This window comes from Phoxinus phoxinus (genome assembly GCF_949152265.1).
Source record: "Phoxinus phoxinus genome assembly, chromosome: 4".
NCBI lineage: Eukaryota > Metazoa > Chordata > Actinopteri > Cypriniformes > Leuciscidae > Phoxinus > Phoxinus phoxinus.
The window spans coordinates 12,454,669-12,479,977 of NC_136879.1; the positions used below are offsets into that span (position 1 = coordinate 12,454,669).

The following is a 25,309-nucleotide window of genomic DNA, read 5'->3' on the forward strand; positions in this document are numbered from 1 at the left end:
AACCTAGAGTACTGTCTAACACTTGATGGCTGCTCTGTTAAGTCTTCGTCGTCGGTTAGGAACCTGGGTGTGCTCTTTGATACCAATCTTTCATTTGAAAGTCACGTGTCTATTATCTGTAAAACCGCATTTTTCCATTTTAAAAATATATCTAAATTACGCCATATGCTCTCATTGACAAATGCGGAACAATTAATTAATGCGTTCATGACCTCAAGGCTAGATTATTGTAATGCTCTACTGGGTGGTTGCCCTGCACGAGTTCTTACCAGAACCAGGAAGTATGACCATATTAGCCCCGTTCTGTCAACACTGCATTGGCTGCCTATTAAACATCGTATACATTTTTAAATATTGCTGATCACTTACAAAGCACTAAATGGTTTAGCTCCGCAGTACTTGAGCGAGCTCTTAACGCATTATAGTCCTACACGTCTACTGCAATCTCAAAATTCCGGCCAGTTAATAATACCTAGAATATCAAAATCGACTGCTGGCGGTAGATCCTTTTCCTATTTAGCCCCAAAACTTTGGAACAGTTTTCCTACCATTGTTCGGGAAGCAGACACACTCTGTCAGTTCAAAGCTAGATTAAAGACACATCTCTTTGACCAAGCATTCACATAACACATTATAGACTTCTATAATTCAATGTTAGGCTGGAAATTCGGCTCGCGTATCTACCCCGAAGTGATCAAATAAAATAAAATGCTGTATCAAATTTATAGGCAGGACAAGTAGTTTGTAGGCTTGGTTTGTAGAGAATTACAAACATGCGCACATATATTCAAACGCACATGACTATAGAATTAATTCTTGATGCGCACGTGAGCGCCATCAGCGTTTCTCACAGGTTCACGTTTAAAGTCTGTGTAGAGAGATCGGTGTCGTCTTAGCGGCCCCTAATTTAATAACAAATTATCCTTTCGACGGAAGTGAATCAATCAAAACTAACTTTAGCTGGAAAATAACATTATTCAAGAACCGCTATTAAGCCAAAACAATCTGTTACCTTAAATTATACATTTATCTCTGTAAAGCAGCTTTGAAACAATCCACATTGTTAAAAGCGCTATATAAATGAAGATGACTTGACTTGACTTGTAGCCTTATAGTTTAAATTGTACGTGTTGCCGCACAACCTACACGTCCCAGCATTAATGCAAGCAACACAAGTGCCCAAGCAGCCTGCAAGTCCACAGTTCATCCACAAGCCCTCCCAGATGGTCTGCTCAGTCACAATACTGGCTCAGATCACTGCTGTCACCTTCCACACATAAGGGCACAAATCATAATAGCTCCCCAGACACCAATAATGGCTAGGGACATGGCTAGTATAAGTCAAAACATAGACGCCATTTGTATTTATTTATTCTGTTAGTTTTCTCGGAAGTGTTTGCTCCTCTGTTCATTGTAGAAATGACTAACCTGTTTTAAGTTTTTCTCAAAAGGGAGGGGTTCGAGACAGGTGGACCTGAAACCAGGTTAAACCTGACCAGATTCCTCAGCAGGGAATGTGGACACAGCTAGTTTCTGTGAGATGTGCATCAACGAGGAACTGTTGGTGGATGACTTGTTTCAAATACAAATGAACCACGTCATCAACCAAAACACATTTGGATATCAACCACAAGCCTTTATAGGGATTTATCTATCTAGTGCTCACTGCTTTTACACTCATTTTATTTAATTAAAAAAAACTTAAAAATGTTTTGCTTACTTGCTGATTTACTGGTCCAAATGTTTGGCACAACAAAGTGATAGAATATCATATAATATCTACCGGTATTCACCCAATAAAAATAGATTTTTAATTGAGTTCATATTATGTAAGAAATGAATGAAGCAGAAACAGACTGTCATGCCTGATTGTTGTTTATTGTTTTCTTTTACAGTAAAATGTTGTTGTTTTTTACAGCAAAATTGCACACACTGTTTTAGAGGAGATCTTAGCCAACATCTCTGTTGAGTTTTCAGCAGTTCAGTCACCATGAGGCCAGCATGATCTGATCTGTAATGTTTTCTTTGATGTGAGAATATTCATTATTGTCAAACTATTATTATGAAATGGTCAATGCAATACGTTATTTTACAAAACTGTTTATTTTATTAATAAAATAGTAAGACACATTTAATGATCATTGTGCAAAAAATGCTAATCTACGCAACCCCAAAAAATAAAACTTGATAAGAAGAGAACGTACATTTTTATAAAACCATAGACATTGTGTTTTTTTAACAGTTATAGTTTCTGATTAATAAAACTATTCCTATTGTCATATTAATCATAAATGGCAAGAGTGGCTTATTTATAAAAAAAAACTGATAGTTGCTTCCCTGAGTTGGATTAATCTCATCACATTACACATGCACATTTTTCTCTTTCATTGATCTGTATAACCACAGCACAAAACCTCAGTATATAAAATACATGTCATATCAGACACTGTCCTTCTACTTTTTCTCCTTGGTGGGGATAAAGAGGTTTTATGGGAAAAAGAGAGTCTTTGCCAGTAAAAAGTCTCTGTGTGCTTGATCTCTTTCAGACGTAGGCTTTGCTGGTGGCAACGGACCGTGGCTGAGAGTACTTGACGCCGTAGTTGTTGTCCTCCTTCGGTGGGCAGGAGCTACACAGTATTCCTCCTCCCAGGATCAGCAGTGCAGCTGCACCAAATCCAATATAGATCGAAGGTCCCATCTCCCTTCGTTGGGCATCTGTGAGCAAGGGGTTGTAGAAATCCCTGATGATGGTGTTAGCGGACCAACAGACGGGGACCAGAACCAGCACTCCAGCGATGATGAAGATTACACCACTAGCAATAGCCACCTTCACCTTTGAGGTTTCATCCTCGACAAAGCTGGTACATTTTCCACCAGCAATTCCCAGGATGATCCCAAAGATGCTCACAATGATGGCGATGATCACAAGTGCCCGAGCAGCCTGCAAGTCCTGAGGTAAAGCCAAGAGGGAGTCGTAGATTTTGCACTGCATCTGTCCTGTGCTTTGTACCACACAGTTCATCCACAAGCCTTCCCAGAAAATCTGCGCAGTCACAATATTGGCTCCGATGAATGCTGTCACCTTCCACATAGGAAGGGCACAAATCACAATAGCTCCGATGAAACCAATCATGCCTAGGGAAATGCCCAGGGTTTGCCGACACATAGACACCATTTTTCTCTTGTTTGCTTGGCTTTGCTGGCTTGAAAGTGTTCGCTCCTCTCTTAATCCAAGAAATTACTTCTGGTCATAACCTTCATAATGTTCCAACCTTTATGATTTTCTCCAAAGGGAGGAGTCCAAGTTGAATGGACCTAAAACCAGGTTAAACCTGACTAAATTCCACAGCAGGAAATGTGGGCATAGTTTGTTTCTGTGAGATACGCATCAATGAGGATAACCCAACACACACATATATCAGCCACAAGCCTTTATAGTGATTTAGTGAGCTTTTACACTCATTTTATTTAATAAACAAGTTGTGAATTTGCAAATTTAATAAACAAGTTTTAGCTTACTGGCTAACATTGACATTGATATTGACAAATGATTAATTCCCACCAGTATGTGCTCTTTCTCCGCTGAGCAGTATAATTTTAGTTTTAGGCATTCAGTTCAATCTCACAAAATCAAAACCAGCGAGGGGTCCCCCTGTCACAGGGGAAGAAGGGCCCTCGCACTGTATTACAACCCATCGCCAGGGCAAACTGTACAACTGGGTAAAAGGGGGCTAGGCATCAGTGCTTTTTAACAATGTTGCACGCTGTATGTTTTTTAACTGGTTATACTCAGCTAAACAACACATAGCAATGTTACGTCACCGTTCTTTTCTTAAATCGGGGCCGATTCATGTCAGGCTACAGTTCGTTATACGTGAAAGCAAACCACTCTGGTGGAAGAGCAGAAGCTGTGCTCATACATGTAAAAGTATGATAGGTGATAGGAAAATAGGTGGCTTAATTTGTTAATTTAGATTATTTGTGTGGGTGTTTAATTTGTGATTGTAATGAAGTTTGTTGTAATGGGAAGAAGGAGGTGGGAAGCTGTGAACTTTAAAATTAAAATAAATCAATACAAAAGTGTCAATCACGCCACCGGCCTCGTCCTATCGTATTCCCCCCTCGCCGGCCGGGGGGGAACTCCTGAGACTGTGCTCTAGTCTACGCTAAAGTCTTCTATGTCTTGGCATGATTTTACCTATGTTTGATGGCAGTCAGAAGAATCCCGCAGGAGGAGTATTTTAAACGCCTGTTTCCTGTTTGGCGGAGCTAATGTCTGTGGTGTGAAAGTTGTCTGGCTTGATATGATATGTGCAAAGCTTGGTGACTTTTTTTCGAATATCCTACTTCCCTCTGCCAGTTGTAATGTTGAGGACAATAGCCCCTTTCACACAGCAATCCTGGTAAATTACCATAGAATTACCAGAATGACTGGTTTTCTGGCTTTTTACCGGTAAGAGACCATTCACACATAATACCAAAATACTGGTCAATTCTGTGATGTCAGCCATCGGAAGTGATCTTTAAACGTTGTGCCGTTGTCTTCATCCGCCCGCATGAGGAAAAGTGCTTTAGTTTCAATATCTGTTCAATTTGAAAACATTTTTTGACGTCTCAGTGAAATGCATAAGGGGATGATCAAACAGAACGTGTTTTTGCTCTTAAAAACACAAGACGTGCATAATAGTATCCAACTGATATCTGATCCAATTTCTGATCCAATCTGACTTCTGACCTGAAATACTGCCTGAATCATAATCATACACTATTTGTTCGTCGGACAGAGGAGAACCCAATGATCCGACTTATCCTCGTACGTGAAGAATTTCTTATCTTTATTTACATGGGACGGGTAACTCCACGGAGGCTTCCATGTCGTTCCGCCATCTTGAAAAACTATAATAGCAGAGAGGGACAAAAAGCACTAGGCTACCTCAACGCGTTTCCACAACGCGCTTTCATCCAGAGCCAGCGTAACGTGACTGAAACCAGCAGAGACGGACAAGGAGAGAGGCGTCATGCGTGTCACTGCCCCGGAAAATTTGAATGGTTGCACGTGCAGTGCAGGTACTTCATAATTCAGGATCATATACGTATGCCGAGCCACAGGACAAATGCCAAAATTGAATTTAAAAGGAAACGTGACCGGCGAATTCAAAAACCGAGGGTAAATATCGGGATAGCTTTAGTTGGAAAGAGCTAATGAAGGATAAAGACTTTGAAAGGGACGCTGAAGTTTCCTGCTTTCTTCTCGACAGGTAAGTCAATGTTACGTTCTAAATTACAAGCTTTTTTTCCTCACTACTACCGTAGTTGTACACGCGATTGAAAAAGCGAAGAGCTAGAGAGCACAATTCGTTTGAAAGCAAAATACAATTTCACCGCTAGATGGGAGTAATTCATACACACTGTCCCTTTAAGCTGGACTATGAAATAGGGATGCTCCGATCCACCTTTTTTGTTTCCGATATCGATTCCGATACCTGCAATTCAATATCGGCCGATACCGAGTACCGATCCGATACAAAGGTAAAATGTTAAAAGAGCTAAATTACTTAATAAGCTGTATGCATTTCTTTGCAAGATAATAATAATAATAATAATTAATAATAATAATAATATAATAATATAATAATAATATTTTTTTAGCCTTGTAAAACAAAATGACAAACAATGTATTCACAAGTTTAGTGATTTATTAAACCAGCACCAGAGCAACAAGTGCAAAATAAAATAAAAAGTTCAGTAGCTTAAACTTGTTGACATTCAAAATTAAAGTGCAAAATTTGCACAGGATGTTTAATGGATGCTATTTGCACTGCAAATAGGAATGAAAATTGTAAATGTATACAAATAAATAGAATCAAAATCTCTTTAACTGTTTAGTTCAGGGGTGTCCAAACTACGGCCCGCGGCAAATTTTGAAAATATAATTGAATATGGCCCACACAAGAAGCTTGAGCTCAACTCTGTTAGCAATAAAGCTAAAAGCAGCGCGCGTCTGACCTAGTACCACGGACATCGGCGCCGCGCAGAGATCTGCCACATGAACGCGTTTCCCCCCGGGGGCGAGCGCTGCGAGTTGGTTGTTGCGCGAGTCTTGCTGCACCTTCCTCGTTGTCGCTTTTGAATTGTGTGCGTTAGTTTTGAAGTATTTTTTATTTGTGAGAATTGTTCTTTAGGCGAATTAGCAGTCTCTTGAAATTGCCTCAGATTATTAGTCTGACAAGTCCTGCTAAATATGGTAAACCTTACAGTTTACACATGTTCATGTTTTCATGTGCTACCTGCAGGCCTGTCGTTCCAGTGCACGAGCAGTGCAGTTCCAGTTATTAACCTACCTGACTCTTTGCAAACACACACAACTGACATTGTATTTAATTCATACCACACTTTTTACTTTAATAATAAACAGTTCTTTATTCATTTTAAATTTTAAAACCTAAACTTTTTGTTCCTGTTCCTTTTTATGTTGAGACCTTGAGTAACAAGCCAGGTTGTAAAAATGCAGTATTCATGTGTCAATATAGTGTGTGGCCCGGCCCTTTGTTTATTTTTCTGTATTTGGCCCTCACTAAAAAAAGTTTGGACACCCCTGGTTTGGTTAGTGCAAATATAACTTCAAAATTAATGCACAAAAAAACAGCTGAAATTTAGCAAAAACTAAAAAAGCAATAGCTTTACTGCTTAAGACATTAAAAATAACAGGATTTAGCTCTTTTCAATGCTTTGCTTTGGTGGATAATATTTAAGATCCAACACAGAAACAGATCAAATAAAACACGAGCTTCTCTACAAACAAACTGAAATTTAACATGCTGTTTAACAATTTAACATATCAATCTCAGTCTTTTTATCACCACCCCTCGGAACATTCACTTGGCATATACTGCAAACCGCATTGGAACTCGTTGGGATAACTATTGTGAAATACCTCCAAATCGCAGATGTTTTGGCTCGCTCCATGCTGTTCGCTGTTAGCTTGTTAATGTGCTGCGTACTAAAGACACAAGCCGTTTCTCAATGTCAAGGAAGGATCCTCGAAAGCCGGAATTTCGAGGATGCTACGTCATCGACATCCGTCGCAGGACTGTTCCAATGTCGAGGATCCTCAGAATTTCAACCAAGGGCGGAGTCCTTCGTTCGGAAAATATCCCATATACAGGAAAGGGTGCATAATTGTAGACTTCGCGCTCTCAAATCGCCCACAATCCTATGCGCGCAGCTTTGCTATCTTGTTTTAAAAAAAATACAAAATGTCGGAGGTTAGCGGAGTCGGAGCAATAACGGGGCAATATGCTTTTAAATGCAAGTATATTTATTAACAATTGTTAGCTTGTTAGCCGTCACCGGCATTTCACATATTTTACCATTGCATGTGTTTTAACAGCTAGAATGTTGCTATGGACGCAGTTCTGTTCACTCAGGCAATACAATCATTTTAAAATCAATAAACTCCTTTTTAAATCAATATTTTGTCTGAAATTATTGATTTATTATTATTGATTATTTTGTTAGGTAGGCAGCCATGTAATAAGCGGGAGAATGTATAGCGAGCCAGTTTTTACAGCGAATACAACCCTTTTAGGTTTATTCAAGACCCCTCCGCTTCGCGTTAGAGTTCGCGGGGTTTCACTAACGGACGCAATGACGTGCACTTGCTAGAATGTTCCATTTACGTGTTCTCTCGAATCCTAAAGAGGATCCTCGCCTAGCCTCTGAAGGAAATGACTTGGAAGGACGCGTCCTGCCAAGCAAGTATCCTTGACATTGAGAAACACCTGCGGTCTCTTGCTCTCTCTCTCCCTTTCTGCCGTGCACGCGCTACGCGGTTTGGAGCACAGTCTCTATCTCGCGGGCGCGCTCGCTCTAGATTCCGGGAGATTTTAACTAATGCCTATCAGATAAGGTCAGGTTTGCCGAAGTGCGTTTAATTTAGGCTATTAGTTTATTTTTGTCCCTGTGCGCCGATCGGAGACGGAGTTCACTGCTGATATTCTGAGGTAAGAGCTTTCTAGTCTCGTGGCTGTCATCAGCAGCGCCCAGCATCGCCCAATCAGCAGATAGCGGGCGGGTGCGGTTTTGAAAATTGGTCAAAAACGTTGGTGCGGATGGATGGCGGACGGATGATGAGTTTTGTGATGCGGTTGCGGATGAAATAATAGCCCATCCGCGCATCTCTACTGCGTACAGTGCACGTTGCTATGATGTCACGCAGTGCGCACAGCGGCGGCGCGAAATCCTTAAAGCGCCGGCATCTCCATAAACGTTTATATCGACTAGCAGATCGGGGCAATTATCGCCGATACCCGATCTAGAATTTTATTCAGTATCGACCCCGATACCTGATACAAATATCGGATCGGCGCATCCCTACTATGAAACTTCTTTCTTCTGGATCTGCTGTACAGCAGAAACAAACTTTGTTGCATTATTTTACTGTTATCACTGTAAAGCTGCTTTGCAAACAATCTGTATTGTAAAAAGCTCTATATAAATAAAGGTGACAATTGGCCCGGTGGCTCTGTGTGAACGCGGAATGAAGATTACCGGTATGATCACGTATGAGGTCAGAATGCGCTGATTAAAGAAGTCTGCTTTATTAAATCAGTGCAAACCTCATACGTGATCATACCAGTAATCTTCATTCCGCGTTCACACTTAGCACATTACCTGTAATTTACTGGTAATGTTACAACTTGCCTTACTGGTACATTGCTGGAACCAATTTATCTGTATTTTTGAAAAGGTCCTGTTCACACATGATCTCTTACCGGTTATTTGCTGGTAATTTACCAGTAAAGACTGTTTGTGTTGTCGGCGCTGATAGCCTCGTGGGTAAGTGCGCCGAATTATAGCGCTGTTATGCTTCCACTGGCTACACCCAAAACAAATGACCAAAGAATTGCTAAATGTTGCTAAGCTTCTACGAGTTTTTAGTTTAGTTTAGTAAAAATTTTGCCTATTCCAAAGGGACCATAATGCAATTTCGAACTAGAGGGTGCTGTGGAGCCAATGAGGGACGGGTCTCCTGAATTGCAGTATCAAAACAAAAGATGTCCTAAGACAAATGTATCTGTTAACTTTCATGATATTTTAGCCATGGTAAGACCATCAAAACAGTGTGGGAAAATTTAAAGCTCCCACATTCCATCCAGGATGGCTGACTTCCTGTTGGGCGGAGTTAGATAAAACCAAGTGAACATTGTCCTATATGATGTCATCAATGACCATACCAAATTTCGTGCATATTGGAGAAACTTCATCCTGACCACAGCCTGCATTTGGGGGTGATATAGAGCCCCTCAACCACCCCAAAGTCCAAGCATTACATAACTTAAAACATTTTCACAGGTGTGATGTGTCTGCAAAGTTTCATGTATGGCAAAGGCCTCAAAAACGAGCAAATTCTCTAAAGGGGAAAAAATATATAATAATAATAATAATAATAGTGAAAAAATAACCCAAAAACTACAGGGCTTTAGTGCCTCTGGTTCAGGCTTCTATGCCCTGCCCCTTCAGTGTTCAGGCCCTAATCATATGTTAAAGTGTTAACATAGCTGTATTATTGCCATAAAATAAATAATGTTTTAAAACACAATAAATGCACTATTCCACCAGATTAGTAAGACAGCCTGCTGATTTGCTGATGCAAATGCCTGGTGCACAACAAAGTGATAGAATACCATATAATATCTATTCACCTAATAAAAATTGCTTTTTCATTGAGTTCATGTTATGTAAGAAACAATACTTTTTGCTTAATTTCTTCAAATGAATTGGAAAAAGACTAAACATGCTGTTTATTGTTTTCTTTCACAGAAAATTTTAGATTTTTTAACAGCAAAATTAACAGCTCAAACTGTTTTAGAGGAGATCTTAGCCAACATCTCTGTTGAGTTCCCTTTCAAGGGAACTCGAGCTGCGTTGAGACGCGGTGGGAACGCAGCGTCTCGTTCCCTCTCAGGGAATACATACGTAACCTGAGACGTTTTCAGCAGTTCAGTCACCTGTCAGAGGCCAGCATGATCTGATCTGTAATGTTTCGTGAGAATATATAGTCAAAGTATTATTATGAAATAATGTCAATGCAGTATCAATAAGTTGTTTTACAGAAGCATTTATTTTAATAACAAGACAAATTTAATGATCAAGACATCTTTGTGCAAAAAATGCTAATTTATGCAACTAAAAAAAACTTGATAAGAAGGTTATCACACATTTTACAAAACCATAAACATTGTATTTTATTAACAATTAGATATCTTAGACTTTCTGATTATTAAAACTATTACTATTGTCATATTAAACATAAATTGCAAGAATGGCTTGTTTATGAAAAACAGATCTCTGTTGCTTCCCTGAGTTGGATTCCCCTCGTCACATTACACATGCACATCTTTCTCTTCCAGTGATCTGTATAACCACAGCACAAAACCTCAGTAAATAAACTATATGTCATACCAGACATTGTTCTTCAACTGTTTCTCCTTGAGAAAAAAAATATCCACAGCTGGGAATAAAGAGGTTTTACGGGGGAAAGAGAGTCTTTGCCAGTAAAAAGTCTGTGTGCTTGATCTCTTTCAGACGTAGGCTTTGCTGGTGGCAACGGACCGTGGCTGAGAGTACTTGATGCCGTAGTTGTTGTCCTCCTTCGGTGGGCAGGAGCTACACATTATACCTCCTCCCAGGATCAGCAGTGCAGCTGCACCAAATCCCATGTAGATAGAAGGTCCCATCTCCCTTCTTTGGGCATCTGTGAGCAAGGGGTTGTAGAAATCCCTGATGATGGTGTTAGCGGACCAACAGACGGGGACCAGAACCAGCACTCCAGCGATGATGAAGATTACACCACTAGCAATAGCCACCTTCACCTTTGAGCTTTCATCCTCGACAAAGCTGGTACATTTTCCACCAGCAATTCCCAGGATGATCCCAAAGATGCTCACAATGATGGCGATGATCACAAGTGCCCGAGCAGCCTGCAAGTCCTGAGGTAAAGCCAAGAGGGAGTCGTAGATTTTGCACTGCATTTGTCCTGTGCTTTGTACCACACAGTTCATCCACAAGCCTTCCCAGACTGTCTGCGCAGTCACAATATTGGCTCCGATGAATGCTGTCACCTTCCACATAGGAAGGGCACAAATCACAATAGCTCCGATGAAACCAATAATTCCTAGGGACATGCCCAGGATCTGTCGGCACATAGACACCATTTTTTCTCGTTAGCTTGGCTTCGTTGGCTTGAAAGTGTTCGCTCCTCTCTTGATCGTAGAAATGATTTCTGTTCCTCCCTTCACAGTTTTAAGATTTTCTCAGATGAAGGGAGGAGTCCAAGTTAGATGGACCTGAAACCAAGCATGGGTCAATTTTCAAGCCTGACCAGATTCCTCAGAAGGGAATGTTGATACTGTCGGTAGTTTCGATGAGATTCCCATTGGCAAGGCACTGAACAATGGCCATGTCACGAATACAAATGAGGCAAGTCATCAACCGGAAGGATTGGGTAGGTATTAACCATAAGCCTTGTTGAGACTCAAAGCAAAAAATAAGCTAAAAATAGAGCTAAGTGTTTTGATAGCCGGATGAATTAAAGGCTTTCATATCATATTTCATATGATATGATCATATTTTGGTTAGCTTTCTTTTTATACTACTGTTAAAAACTAAACCAATGCTACACTGTCCATATGCGTTTATTTCATGTTTTGTGGCAGAATCCCTGGTACTTTCCAAGTAGAATTCACAATACAATTACATCAATGCTTTTTCCAAAAATTACAGGGGTATTTTAATCATATTTTCTCATTTTTAACTGGTTGGCAGCTGAGCGAAAAAGGTTTATTGCTCAAGTTTCAATTAATCAACTAACAAAGGATAAATGTAGAAATGACAATATGAAATCATTTGTAATATTTCAGAAATATATTTATTGACAAGATAATTTATACAAATCCAAAGCTATATTCATTGTAAAAACATTCCCCTGTGGAGACGCAATCACATTTATAGATTTTATAACAAAACAAAAAAACATCAGAAAATGCTTGATTTACAGAAAATGAACAACACAATAGTACTCACAAATTGTACATACTGTGTTGAAACATACATGTATTCATATGCCTTTTAGCATTAGAAAGTCTGTAGCTGTACCTGTAGAACAACTGGGATGAGTGGAGAAAGTGGACAAACAAGTTTTTCCAAATCATCATTCACAGGCTAGCAAAGAATAAGACATTGCAAACAAGTCGCTAATTAGAGTTGTTGTTGGATATATACATTTTATTCAATCAAACACTGAAAGTAAGTACAGATTGCATTTTAAAAAATTGAGGAGCACAGTTTTAGAAGGTGTCAGTCAAAATAATGTTCCATTAGCTAAAGATATTGTCCAGTTGAGTAACCTGCGGGTGGATATGGTTTGTTAGGAACGTAACTTCCAGAATATGCTACATTAGGTGCATATGTGTTGGCAGGCATGTAAGCTCCAGGAGGCCCATACATAGGTCCTTGGTAGGGGTACATGCCTGGGTAATTTGGATACATATCTTCTCTCGGTGGACAGGAAGTACACAGAATGATCCCTCCAAACAGAAGACACGCTGAGGCGCCCCAGCCAATGTATATGGATGCCCCAAGCTCCCTCTTTTGTGTCTCGATTGTGAGAATATTCTGGAAATCTGAGATGGTGACAGCTGACGACCAGCAGACCGGAATAAGACATGCGATTCCAGCTACAATACAGAGGATGCCTCCCAGGATCAGCACTTTAGCCATGGAGGACTCTTTCTTCAGACAGCTACTGCACTGGCCACCCACAAACGTCAGTAACATTCCAACGGCGCCGATCACTATTGAGATGACGGTCAGTGCACGTGCCGCTTGCAAGTCCTGGGTCAGTCGCATTATTGAGTCTTGGATTTTACACTGCATCTGTCCTGTGCTCTGGATTACACAGTTCATCCACAAGCCGTCCCAGACAATCTGGCCCGTGACAATGTTGGCACCGATGTACGAAGTGACACGCCACAATGGGATGCCACAACAGACACATATGCCAACAAAACCAATGAAGCACAGGATCTGGCCCGAAACCTCTTTAGCAATCCTTCCCATGGTGTTGTCACAGTCAAAAGCAGCTGTTGGTCTGGTAATCCATGAGTGTCTGAGGAACAAGCAGGAAGTTTGACACAGATCCTCATTTGGGAGGAGTCTTGCAGAGCTGTTTGTTTTAATCCTGCTGAACAAGATTCCCAAGCAAGATTCTTAAAATATGCAAGCCATTCCGCGAAGACGCATTCAGAAATGCTTTTGGCACAGATGCCTTTAAAACCATTTCAGTCTTGTCTCTCTTGTGTCAAAGATATGAAGATTCTCTCAGATGAGTGGAAATTAATTACAAATGAACAAATAGTGTTTAACACATGATTTTAAATTACATTTATAGTTGAAAGAGGTGAAATGCTGTAAAAACTGTATATTATTACAGTATTACAATCAGTAGCATAAATTAACAACTTGAGCTAAAGCAGTGTTTTCAGAAAAGGTAACCGCTAGTTTTTAGAATGTTTACACTTTATTTTGGATTACAAAGTTATAGCATAAGACTTATTTTAAGTGCCTTCTAAAGGATCTTAACAGAGTGTCTATAATTTGGACCCATTAGTCCTTAAAGAAGATCCCAAGCCTTGAGTTTCCATCACTGCGATCTCACTAATAATATGCAGTTGCAACTGTTTCAAAGAGCAATGCCACTCCAATGAATGTGAAACATGAAAATATTGTATATAAAAGAGGCCAGTGCATTCATCCATATGCTAGTTACACAAAGCCAAGAGAGAAAAATTCGGACGTTTTGATGATTAGGATTCAGAATTTGCCATCAGATTTAAACGTATTATTTATTTTTAAAAACAAATTTGAGAAAATATTGTGAAAGTATATTGGAAGTGTGCTGTTGCCCAAGAGTTTTTAAACTTGTATGAACTATACGGTATATGCTTTAATTAATACCATCACAGTCTGAAGACTTGGGATACAATGTTATTTATTGATGCTAGTACATTATGACAAAAATACACAATACACATGACAAATTACAGAACAATACAAAAGGTATTATAAGTATTTTAAATAAACCTATATATATTCCCATCCATAAAAGCTGTAATACATACATTTAAGCATTTGGCCAACACTTTTATCCAAGGGACTTGCTATACATTAAAGCATATTAATAGATATTTAAGCTATACATTTAGTATAGTATATACTAGTATATACAAGGGAGATAGAAAATGTTACACTATTAAATGTAAAAAAATGTCTCAAGTAATTCTACAGATGAATTGTTGACATACAGTAATTAGATCTGCAGTTACTAGCGTGCATTTTAAGGCCAGTCATATGGGTTCTGCATCTCAGACAAATTCTCTTGTTGAACTGGACCTCACAGCGGAGAACTTGGGGTTGTAGATGCGTTCTTGCTTTGGTGGGCAGCTCCAACAAAGTATTCCTCCTCCTAGCAGGAGCAACCCAGCAGATCCCCAGCCGACATACAGAGCTGCACCCAACTCTCTCCGCTGGGCCTCTATCACCAACGGATTATAGAAGTTCTGTATGATCGTGTTTGCTGACCATGAAACTGGGATCAGACAAAGAAGTCCAGAGACAATGAAGAGAATCCCTGCAATGATGCACGCCTTTGCTTTAGACCCTGGGTCTTCAATACAGTTGGTGCACTTCCCACCAGCCATAGAAATGATGATTCCCAAGAGTCCGGTCAAAATGGAGATGATGATCATGGCCCGGCCGGCTTGAAGGTCTGAGCTGAGGGCCAGCATGGAGTCATAGACTTTACACTGCATTTGTCCAGTGCTCTGCACCACACAGTTCATCCACATGCCCTCCCAGATGATCTGTGCTGTAACAATGTTGGCTCCAATAAATGCAGACACCCTCCACTGGGGCAGAGCACACACAATAATGACCCCCAGCCAACCTAGCATGGCTGTGACCATGCCCATAATCTGAAGTCCTTGGGAGACCATGTTTTTTAAATCACTGGCCTGCCTTTACAGTGATAACGTAGCCAAAAGTGTGCAAACCACACATGCTTTTGCTCTTTATAGGAAAAGTGTGAAAAGGCGGAGTTTGGTTGTCCAGAGTTGATGATTTCTGGAGAGCCCCTATGACTTCTCATTCGGCTGCTTACACCATAAACACAAAACAAGAGAAACTGACAAAGCACAGCAACACTTTGAGATCCTTCAAGGTCAGTTAAAAAATAATTTTTCAAAATGACCTTGCACTGACATAAAAGCTTCTGTGAAAAGATATGGCCTTTAGATGAGTGATTATGGTTAGAAATATTGGTAATACGGGTGCACTAATATGCATTAATTCATGCTTAACTAATGCACAGATAATCATGTGTTAATGTATGACTCATGAAGAACTAAACCATTCATTAATGATTACTGCATCAGCAACTAAAAAAGATTCTAAATTATTAATATATTAAGTAATATATGAAATGTTATTAATTAAATGTGTCATAATGTATTAATTCCTTAATAACATATCGTATTAACTAATAGTGTAAATGAATGTGTTAATTACCACAGTGGGTTGAAGCAATGTACTTCAACTTCGAATTGTCTGCTTTTATTATTCATTAGCTAATGATTTGCAAACGTATCATTATGTTATGACTTTACTTGAGGCACACGACTATTAACTAACTGTTAAGTAATATTTCATTTATGGGTTTTGGTTTTGACATCCACACTAAGTCATAATTTCAATTTCCAGCATCTACAACCAAGATTTCACTGAGTCCGATGAACTGCCGCATCAGTGCCTGTTGTTCATGGACAGGAGTGTGTCAGGTTAAGCTTGAGGTCGTGGTTCACTGAGAACATGCAGCCGGGCTCTGCTATTTCATAACACTGTGTCTAGACTGGACAAAGACAATAGTACCCATTATAGTCAGTGATACTACACTGGAGGCGGCGCGACGCTACATGACAAAACCCCGACAGTAAACTGATGACACACTCTATTCCTGATGTACTCCGAGCTCTTGCACTACTTCCGGTACGAAGGACAAATGGACTTGCAATGGTCTGTCATGTCCAGTGTAACAGCGGTCAGGAGTTCAGATTCTGGTGTGCTGATATCTGTGTGCAGCCCAACTTACACATCCTTAAAACACATTCTCTGACATACATTCACTGCATGTGCAACTGTCAAAACCCATAAATAACATATTACTTAACAATGAGTTAATAGTCGTGTGCCTCAACAAGTAAAGTCATAACATAATGATACATTTGCAAATCATTAGTTAATGATTAATTAAAGCAGACAACTGGAAGTTGAAGTACATTGCTTTGACCAATTGTGGTAATTAATGTATTAATTTACACTATTAGTTAATACAATATGTTATTAAGAAATTAATACATTATGACACATTTAATTAATAATGATTAATTATTTAATTTAAAACATTTAATCATAATTCACATATTACTTAATCTATTAATCATATAGAATCTTAGTTGCTGATGCAGTAATCATTAATTAATGGTTTAGTTCTTCATGAGTCATACATTAACACATGATTATCTGTGCATTAGTTAAGCATGAATTAATGCATATTAGTGCACTCGTATTGTAAAGTGTTACCGAAATATTTAATGTTTTTCTTTACCATTTTTATGATATAGGTAGATGATACAACAAACAAAATTGCAAGAAATTATACAAAGTGCACGCTAACCATAAATTCCTGTACCCTAACCATGATTGTAACAGGGACAAACCATTTTAAAATGAGTTATATACATGATAATAACTGCACTCTCAATGCAGGGTTGTTTCAACGTTATTACTGATGAGCAGCACCTGCGTGACGCACCGGTCTCGTATCTCTCACGGCGGAGCTGCGGAAGCATAACAGGAGGAGCGACGACAGTGAAGGACGAGAGAGGACCAGGCCTGGACTTTACATTGTTTTGTTTATATTTTATTATGTTTGTGGGGCAGACGTCCGTGAGGGGCTGCCACCTTTACTTTCATTTTGTGTTTATTTATTTTATTATTACCAAAGTTTGTTAAACGTTCGCCAGTTCCCGCCTCCCTCTCATAACAACTAATCTTCGTTACACCATGTTTGGGCCAAATATGGACAAACCCAACCGTTGGGTTTAAAATTTTGATTAAAACTTCTAAATGGTTGGGTTTGTCTATATTCAGCCTGTTCTCATGTAAATGCGTCTTTATAGCACACAGTGTGTTTATCGTGCAATTTATACGCGAAAATTAGTTTATGTGCATGATACACATTTTTCTCATGCATTTGATACGCACTTCAGGCGTGTAATACACATGCACCCCACACCACTACTAAACCTACACTAACCAACCCATGCGTATCCTATGCACGTAAAAACTAATTTTCGCGTATAAATTACACTATAAACACACTGAGTGTTATAGAGACGCATTTAGTGTGATCGGGTTGCTATATTTGACCCAAACGTGGGTTGAAACAACCCAGCATTTTCAGAGTGTGGATATCCCACCAAGGATGCCATAACTATTTGGATATGTTGAAACAATATTTGAGATTTTTTTTATTTTTTTATCTGCTCCAGGTTAGACACAGGAGACTGGGGTTAGTTGCAACAACCTTTACTACATTTACTTCTCAGGGTATGGAAGCTTATGGGTAGCAAATTTCAATTTGAAATGTAATATGCAAAATGACAATGCAATATATAAAATGGCAATGCATTTCTGTATTTTAATTTAAATCCTTTGTGCAACGTTTGGTGTAAAATAAAATAAAATAATATAATTTACATTTGTCATTTCATACACTAGTTTTAATATGTAAATTGAATACATATTTTAACGCTTTAAAAGTTACAAAATTAAAATGTATTACGGAAATGTTTATCTGTTTAGCATGTTCAAGCAAAAACTGTAGCAAAATTGTAATTTAAATGTAATTTTTTCTTAATTTTATTTACACTCACAGTTAAGACACTTGCGATTGCATTTCCATTAAGTGTCCCGCAGTGAATGTAGCAAAATTCATTGTGCAATTTGGGACACGTGCCCGTCCCGCCCTGTCAATCACTCACAAATTATACTTTACCACCCCTTTAAACAACGAAGCAGCACACGAAACTTTAACCGGCACAAGCGATCGCACAAACAAACATGACTATTTGGGTGAATGTGGAGCAGGTAGGCGGACTGAGTGACCTCAGAATGACCAATAAATATTATTTTAATATTTAAGAAACCGAAGCAGCACAAAATAAACCATTATCGGCGTAAATTAGCACAAACATATGGAGACTATTTTGGGTGAATGTGAAGCAGGTCGGGGGCTGGTGACGTCATAGTCTATAATTCAGTCTAATATTTCCAAAACTGAAGCAGCACAAACAAAACCGGCACAAACCGAACGAGACGGTATTTTATTTGGAGCATGTGGCGGGCTGGGTGATATCAGAATGACCTATAAATATTATTTTACTATCTAAAAAACAGAAGCAGCACAAATAAACAAACAAAAATTACAGCACAAACGAAGTAAAAACGATTGAGCCTATTTTGCCGACGTTTTGCATTGGGTTGGGGGCGGGGCCAACTTCAGAGAGTGATTGACAGGGCGGGGTGGGCACGTCGGCTCAGAATGCATTTTCAAATTGCACATTGAATTTTGCTACATTCACTGCGGGACACTTAATAGAAATGCAATCGCAAGTGTCTTGTGTAAATGCAATTTTTTTTTAAACAACATTTACAATTTTGCTTCAGTTTTTGCTTGAACATGTTAAACAGATCTACTCATTTCTGTATGCATTTTAATTGTGCAACATTTAAAGCGTTAAAATATGTATTTAATTTACATATTAAAACTAGTGTATGAAATGGCATTTAAACATTTAAAGGGGTCATGACATGTTTTTTTTTATTTTATTATTATGTTCCCTTAGGTGCAATTATAGTATTACTATAGTTTTTTTTACAAAAAACTTTTAAAATGTAGTGTTTTATGACCTTTTCCCACCCTGTTTCTCATCCTCTGATTCAAACAGTCTGTTTTGGGGGTGTTTCCCCTTTAAGAGTTCAGTGTTAACGCCCACTGTTATGATTGGCTAACGTCAGTGCCTATGCATCAATTATTAACGCCCCCAGCCAGAACATTTGCGGATTCCGCGTATTTAAAAAGTAGTTTAAAGTTTTAAATACATTACTTACAGTTTGCGTCGTCGTTGTTGAGCCCAGAATAGTCGGCACGGACTTATCTTTGAGCAACAGTTTTCTGTCAAAGCCAGCATCATTTTGGGATTTGTTATCAAAACAGTCATCCTTCAAATGTATAGAACAAACGCTTAAATTAACACTGCCGTGACTGGGACGTCCGCAAAAAATAAAGTGCATCCATTTTTCCCTGACGTCTGGATCTTTCGCAGCGTATTCATAGATGTTGTTTGTCCACAGCCAGGAACAGCACATCTGCGTGGCATCGTAATTTCCCTGTACACAGACCGACTCGCTGTCCGTCGACTGAACACTTGTGAGGCGCGCGGGCGCGACAATGGTACGAAATGAGCGTAGTTGCCTTGCGCTTAAAGCGTAGTTGTCTTGTGCCTGGAGGCGGTCATTATGCAAACGCTGGTACGTCACTTCGTACCGTGACGTCACTTCTTACCATGGATCCAGAACGAGCTGTATTTAGAGCTTGATTAAATAAATGATTCGTTTATAATGGGGAGGACGTCTTAAGCTATGAAACTTGCAGGACGTTTTAATGGTACAAAGACCTATTATATACCAAAAGATCAAGGCAAATTTGGTTTCTCATGTCATGACCCCTTTAAATACAGAAATGCATTGTCATTTTACATATTGCATTGTCATTTTGCATTGTCATTTTGCATATTACATTTTAAATTTGCTACGCATAAGCTTCCATACTCAGGGAAGATTTATTTTTGAAAGTCAGTTTTCTGTGTAGACATTCAATAGATCAACAGCTACAAAACATTTCCGTTTTTTAATTTCCAGACAAAAATGATACCATTCTTAAAACTTCTGGAACTTCATTACAGTAAAAAAACACTTAAATAAGCTGAAACGTATACAGTACATATTTGGATATTTAATCAGACATTACACAACTATTATTTGTCATACAGTTTATAAAATTGCTAGACACTAAAAGTCTCTAAAACTACAAGCACATTATGTGCTTCACACTCAAGTTGCAATTGTAAAACAAACTTTTTGCAAAACTCTAAATACAGTTCTCTTCTGTTACAGAACAGAGACTCCAAACAGTAATGGTGGAGGTGAGAAACAGGTTTATTGACTATGAAGCAAATAGCAGTATTGTGAACCTTTAAAGGTAAACGTAAAGATGAACGGAGATACTGACAGTCTTTCTGTTTAGACGGTTGAAGAGGTTGGAAGAGGATGGTGGAAGCACACACACACCGGTGCGGGAAGAGAGGTAAGTGACTGCAGAATGACAACGAAGGAGATGAAGACACTCTGCCAATGATGCATGGACGTAGGAGAAGACAATGAGGTGAGTCCTTACTCATGTACGAGACCAGATAAAGTAGCAGAGTGAGTTGTGCTATAAGTGTGGTGATGAGCAGATGGCGTGCAGGTGCTGGTGATTAATACTCAGGCGACATCTACTTTAGACACTCAAAACTAACAGCTCTTTGGTTTCATCTGGGAAAGACTGCCATTTAAATTGTACAATCATTTCCCAATTACCTACACCCAATTATCATGTGTGAAAACACTTATGCATAAATTGTTCACTTATAAATCAAAACTCAGTGTTTTGAGAAAGAAAGAAAATATTTAACCCCTTACATCTCCGTTTATAGTGTAAATATATATATATTTCTGTGTGTGTATATATATGTGTAAGTATGTATGTATGTATGTATGTATGTGTATATATATATATATATATATATATATACGTACATACAGAAACTCAACTTTATTTCTAAAGCGCTTTATATAATCCAGATTTCACATTCTGCTAAAGCAGCTCTATCAGCCAATAGTGTCATTATTCAGCTCAAGTCTCAGTATTGATTCAGTTTAGTTTCATACCTGTCTAAAAAAAATTATCAGTTGAGCAACCATACTGTACATAATTTAACATTTAATTGAATATTCAACAATAATATTGATCTGTTAAACAAGAACTGAACTGAGCGGGACGATGACATCACGGTTTACTATTATCCTGTTATCTCTGTAAAGCTGCTTTGAAACAATCTGTACTGTAAAAAGTGCTATATAAATATAAATATATAAATAAATGTGACTAGTAGTTTTGAAACCTCACAAATAGCTTAAAGTAATATTACCCAATTATGTATCAGATCATTTATTGAGAACAGAACCGTCTTCAACAAACAAAGAGTTTGTATATAACAAATAGTAAAACATTTAAATGGGTTTGCTAGATTCAGGTTTGTATTAATTTATAAATAATTGACATAAATGCAAAAATCCACTTTTAACTGTGTGTAATGAGGCACAAGACACTAATTTGAGTGTTTGTAAAGAATTTATTTGTTGCCATGCACAAACTTGAAATGTTTTCTAGCTCAAATCTGTCACAATTTTAAAACACAATATGAGTACATTTACATTTTATATAAATCCTTAACAGTTTAAGCACATCACCAGAGTGTGAAGCCAGTCGGCAAAGTTCAGAAGAGATACGTACAGTTCCCGTTTACTTTGGCAGCAGAGTTCAGTTCAGCACTGTGACACCCACACACACACACTGATACATGACACTGAGTATTTCACCTTTCCGGTCACAGCTTGAGCTGACAGCTAATTCAACCATTTGGTCAGTGATAGAGTGTTCGCATGGATGGTCAATTGTAACACCACAGGTCAAAAGCTGACCGAGGTACAATGTTCACAAATTGTGCAGTTTGAATGTCACTATTTGAGTGCTCTCTGGCTCCTCTTCACACATACCCTTTGGTTCCTCCAGGTCGAGCAGTGTACTTCGTGGTGTACTGATCCCGGGGAGGGCAATTTGCACAAAGCAGTGAGCCGCCAATAACCAGCAGTGCCGAAGCACCCCACCCAATAAACAACGAAGCTCCCAACTCTCTCTTCTGTGCACTGATGGTCAAGGGGTTGTAGAAGTCCCTCACAATTGTGTTGGCGGTCCAGCAGACAGGAATCAGACACAGAACTCCAGCGACGATGAAGATGGCTCCTGAGATAATGCCAACTTTGGCCTTGGCGGTCTCATCTTCAATGCAGTTGGTGCATTTCCCTCCAGCAGCCGCTAGCAGGATCCCAAAAACGCCTACCAGGATGGAGATAATACACAAGGCCCGGGCCGCCTGCAGGTCTGAGCTGAGGGCCAGCATGGAGTCGTAGACTTTGCACTGCATCTGTCCCGTGCTCTGCACCACACAGCTCATCCAGATTCCTTCCCAGGTGATCTGCGCCGTGACGATGTTCTGTCCGATGAAAGCCGTGACGAGCCACATAGGGAGAATGCAAACCACAATTACCCCGATCCAGCCAATGACAGCCAGGGCAATGCCCAGCATCTGTAACCCTGCCGATACCATGCTTTGCTTGTGCGTTGAAGTCAGAGAGAGCGAAAGAACAAGTATGCTTCAGTCTGTAGAGCGGGTTTAGTGAACATGGGAATAAAGCGGGCTCTTTTATGCATGGGGAACAAGGAGGGGCACGGGGAATCATTCACAGGAACCGTCACCATGATTCGCCCCCTGGCCCGTGCTGTCATCGCTCAGGCAAATCCCAGGGGCGAGTCTCAACTCATGCTCGCATTAGGGTGGGTTGCCTTAGGGCATTTTATGGATCATTAGTTATTCATAGTTTTTGTGGAAAATAACATGATTCATGGTTCAACAATAGGAGTAATCCATAAATGAAGATTAAAGAAGCAAGGCAGACACAAAAATATAATACACCCAAAGGCGCGTGAAGGGTTTTGAAAGATGAAGTAACATAATGAACTCTGGGCAATACGTTTAAACACTTAAAAGAGCACGAATCATACAAAAGATCGATTTAGCCTCTGAAACACACACCCAAACACTCTTCATTTTGATTCACTGTCTTTTGTCTTCACTAATTGCTGAAGCTTTAGCGTAGAAGGATGATTTTCCATAATGCAAAAGAAACCACACATTTCTACTTAGAGATAGTTATGTGACCATTATATGCAGTTTTGGTAATGTTTTAGACAATTTTAATGAGCTTAATGAAATTAATTATCTTGAGCGAAGCGTGTTTCATGCCACCCTCTCACCAATACTTCTATTACACATTCTTTTATCTAGCAAAAAGACATTCAATGGAAAAAGCAGTTGCTTAAATTAGATTAAAACGGCCACTACTTGAAGTTCCACAACCATCTCCCCTTTATATATTTAATATTTTGTCTAAATAGTAGAGTTTCTAAAGAAACAAGGGAACAAACATGCAGTAAAATGCTGACCTGGTTTCCAATGTCCAGAGAAAGAGGTGGAATATTTCCTAAAGCCACTGCTGCACTATATAGTTAAAAGAGCAAAAAAGTGTTCGCTGTCCAAGGGTTTGCAGGGAACAGACATTAGAGGCACACGGTGAAGGGATGGAAATCAATCTCAGGTGTTTGCTGTGGAGAAAATGGAGGGGGAAAGAGGGACAGAGTAAGAGATACTGTTTGTTTCGTGAATGAAAGAACGCTCTGTTTGGTGGCCAGGAGAACAAGAATGGCTCTATTTTATGGCAGCTCATTAAAATCCCTCGGCAAGGAGAAGGAGGATACGGTTCCACACAGGTAAGGAATGTCTGCAATTAAGGAATTGAGGAAAGATGGTCTGCCAAGTTTTACCTTCTCGGATGGGTTATTTTGAAGTCTACGAAATCCTATTTGAGGCTGTAGAGTCAAACATTTCAATACAGACATCAGAATTTATTCAATTTGTATTAAAAGATTATGTCATCATAATCACATGACTGTAATATAGTAAATGGTAAAAAACGAATCACATTTGGTTAGTGTTCATTTGTTCAAATATCCAAGCGCACTCATTTAATTGGGTTTGTCCTGTATGGACACTTTAGTTAGAAGTTAAGAACAGAATCTCAAAATCAGCGAGGCTCTTGAAAAACACAAAAACACCTAAACGGTTATGTGGAGAACTGGCTGGTCTAGATGTTAGGCAAATTCAGTTATTACACATGAACATGAGCAGCTCATACTCTGAGTTTTGTAACGTGAGAAGAACATTTTCATAAAATGTCGACCTCAGTCTCTTCGGTAAGTGTGTAGATGTGTAAAATGTTCACAGAGCAATAATTCATGTTATCAGGCACAACATTTGAACTTAAAAGTATTATTAGTATTAGTAAGTGTTGAGATTAACATGTTTAATAGATGCTAGATTGTTAGTTTATGTTGACTAAACAAATGAAACTTAATTGTAAAGTGTTACCAAGCAATAAGATATAGGAAACATAAATAAATGTATTTTAGCCTATGTAAGTACAGATATTTCCAATGTGACAATGGGAAATGTTTTTACTTCTACTTTCAGCAGTGAGTCATTTGTCTCCACACTGTTTACACCTGTGTAATTACTAATGAATCTTTTAATAGTTTCATCCTCCCAGGTGACGGGGGAGGTAGTCTGACATCAGAGAGTTTCGCCCCCGGGCTCGTGGGACGGCTACACTTAGTTTCTGGATGATCAAGCCTGTGATAGCGATCTCGAGGAATGAGAAGACGGATGACTCAGCAGTGCTTTCCAATGATCAAACAACAACACGTGACACGAGAACACTTGATGTTTGACCCAGCCGGATAATTAAACTCTGCTGAGTTTCTGAACAATTAACATAATAGACCAGAACAGAACAGTGGTCTACACATCTTGCTAAAGCTCATCAGAAAACAAAGGCTTAGATTTTTCTAGAAAAATAAGTGGATTTCCTTCACTTTATATATGATGTAATTAAGACCAGACTGAAAATGTTTAAATTCAAATAAAATTCAAACACTGAGAAACAATGGACAGGTTTGATATATTGCAAAGGAAAAGTCAACAAATGAATAATTTAAAATTGAACAAAATTAAATACTTTATTCCTGGTAGTATCTGGTAGTTTTGATGTGGCTTGTAATAAATCACGTTTAGTAAATAAATAAGCAAGCAAGCTAATAAATATACATACATATACATACATACACACACACACA

At 39.0% G+C, this 25,309-nt stretch overlaps 6 protein-coding genes across 6 annotated transcripts in view; all 6 read right to left on the reverse strand.

Annotated features, from left to right (window-relative positions):
• cldnj (claudin j) overlaps positions 1-23,667 on the reverse strand; it is a 35,079-nt gene extending 11,412 nt beyond the window's left edge. Inside the window, exon 1 of the mRNA XM_079611263.1 lies at positions 23,564-23,667. The gene's annotated coding sequence lies outside the window, so the exon portion shown is untranslated. The remainder of the gene's footprint in view (positions 1-23,563) is intronic.
• LOC306996527 (claudin-4-like) lies at positions 1,865-3,277 on the reverse strand. Its single transcript, XM_079609113.1, has one exon. It carries the CDS (start codon positions 3,173-3,175, stop codon positions 2,543-2,545), a length of 633 nt encoding a protein of 210 aa, XP_079465239.1. The 5' UTR covers positions 3,176-3,277; the 3' UTR covers positions 1,865-2,542.
• LOC306997783 (claudin-4-like) lies at positions 9,783-11,312 on the reverse strand. The gene has a single exon (XM_079611264.1). It carries the CDS (start codon positions 11,214-11,216, stop codon positions 10,584-10,586), a length of 633 nt encoding a protein of 210 aa, XP_079467390.1. The 5' UTR covers positions 11,217-11,312; the 3' UTR covers positions 9,783-10,583.
• Positions 12,246-13,182, reverse strand: cldnf (claudin f). Its single transcript, XM_079611259.1, has one exon. It carries the CDS (start codon positions 13,117-13,119, stop codon positions 12,382-12,384), a length of 738 nt encoding a protein of 245 aa, XP_079467385.1. The 5' UTR covers positions 13,120-13,182; the 3' UTR covers positions 12,246-12,381.
• On the reverse strand, positions 14,294-15,113 carry LOC306997784 (claudin-4-like). The gene has a single exon (XM_079611265.1). The coding sequence runs from the start codon at positions 15,051-15,053 to the stop codon at positions 14,424-14,426; it is 630 nt and encodes a 209-aa protein (XP_079467391.1). The 5' UTR covers positions 15,054-15,113; the 3' UTR covers positions 14,294-14,423.
• Positions 21,622-22,760, reverse strand: cldna (claudin a). The gene has a single exon (XM_079611266.1). It carries the CDS (start codon positions 22,665-22,667, stop codon positions 22,047-22,049), a length of 621 nt encoding a protein of 206 aa, XP_079467392.1. The 5' UTR covers positions 22,668-22,760; the 3' UTR covers positions 21,622-22,046.
• Positions 23,668-25,309: the final 1,642 nt, after the last annotated feature.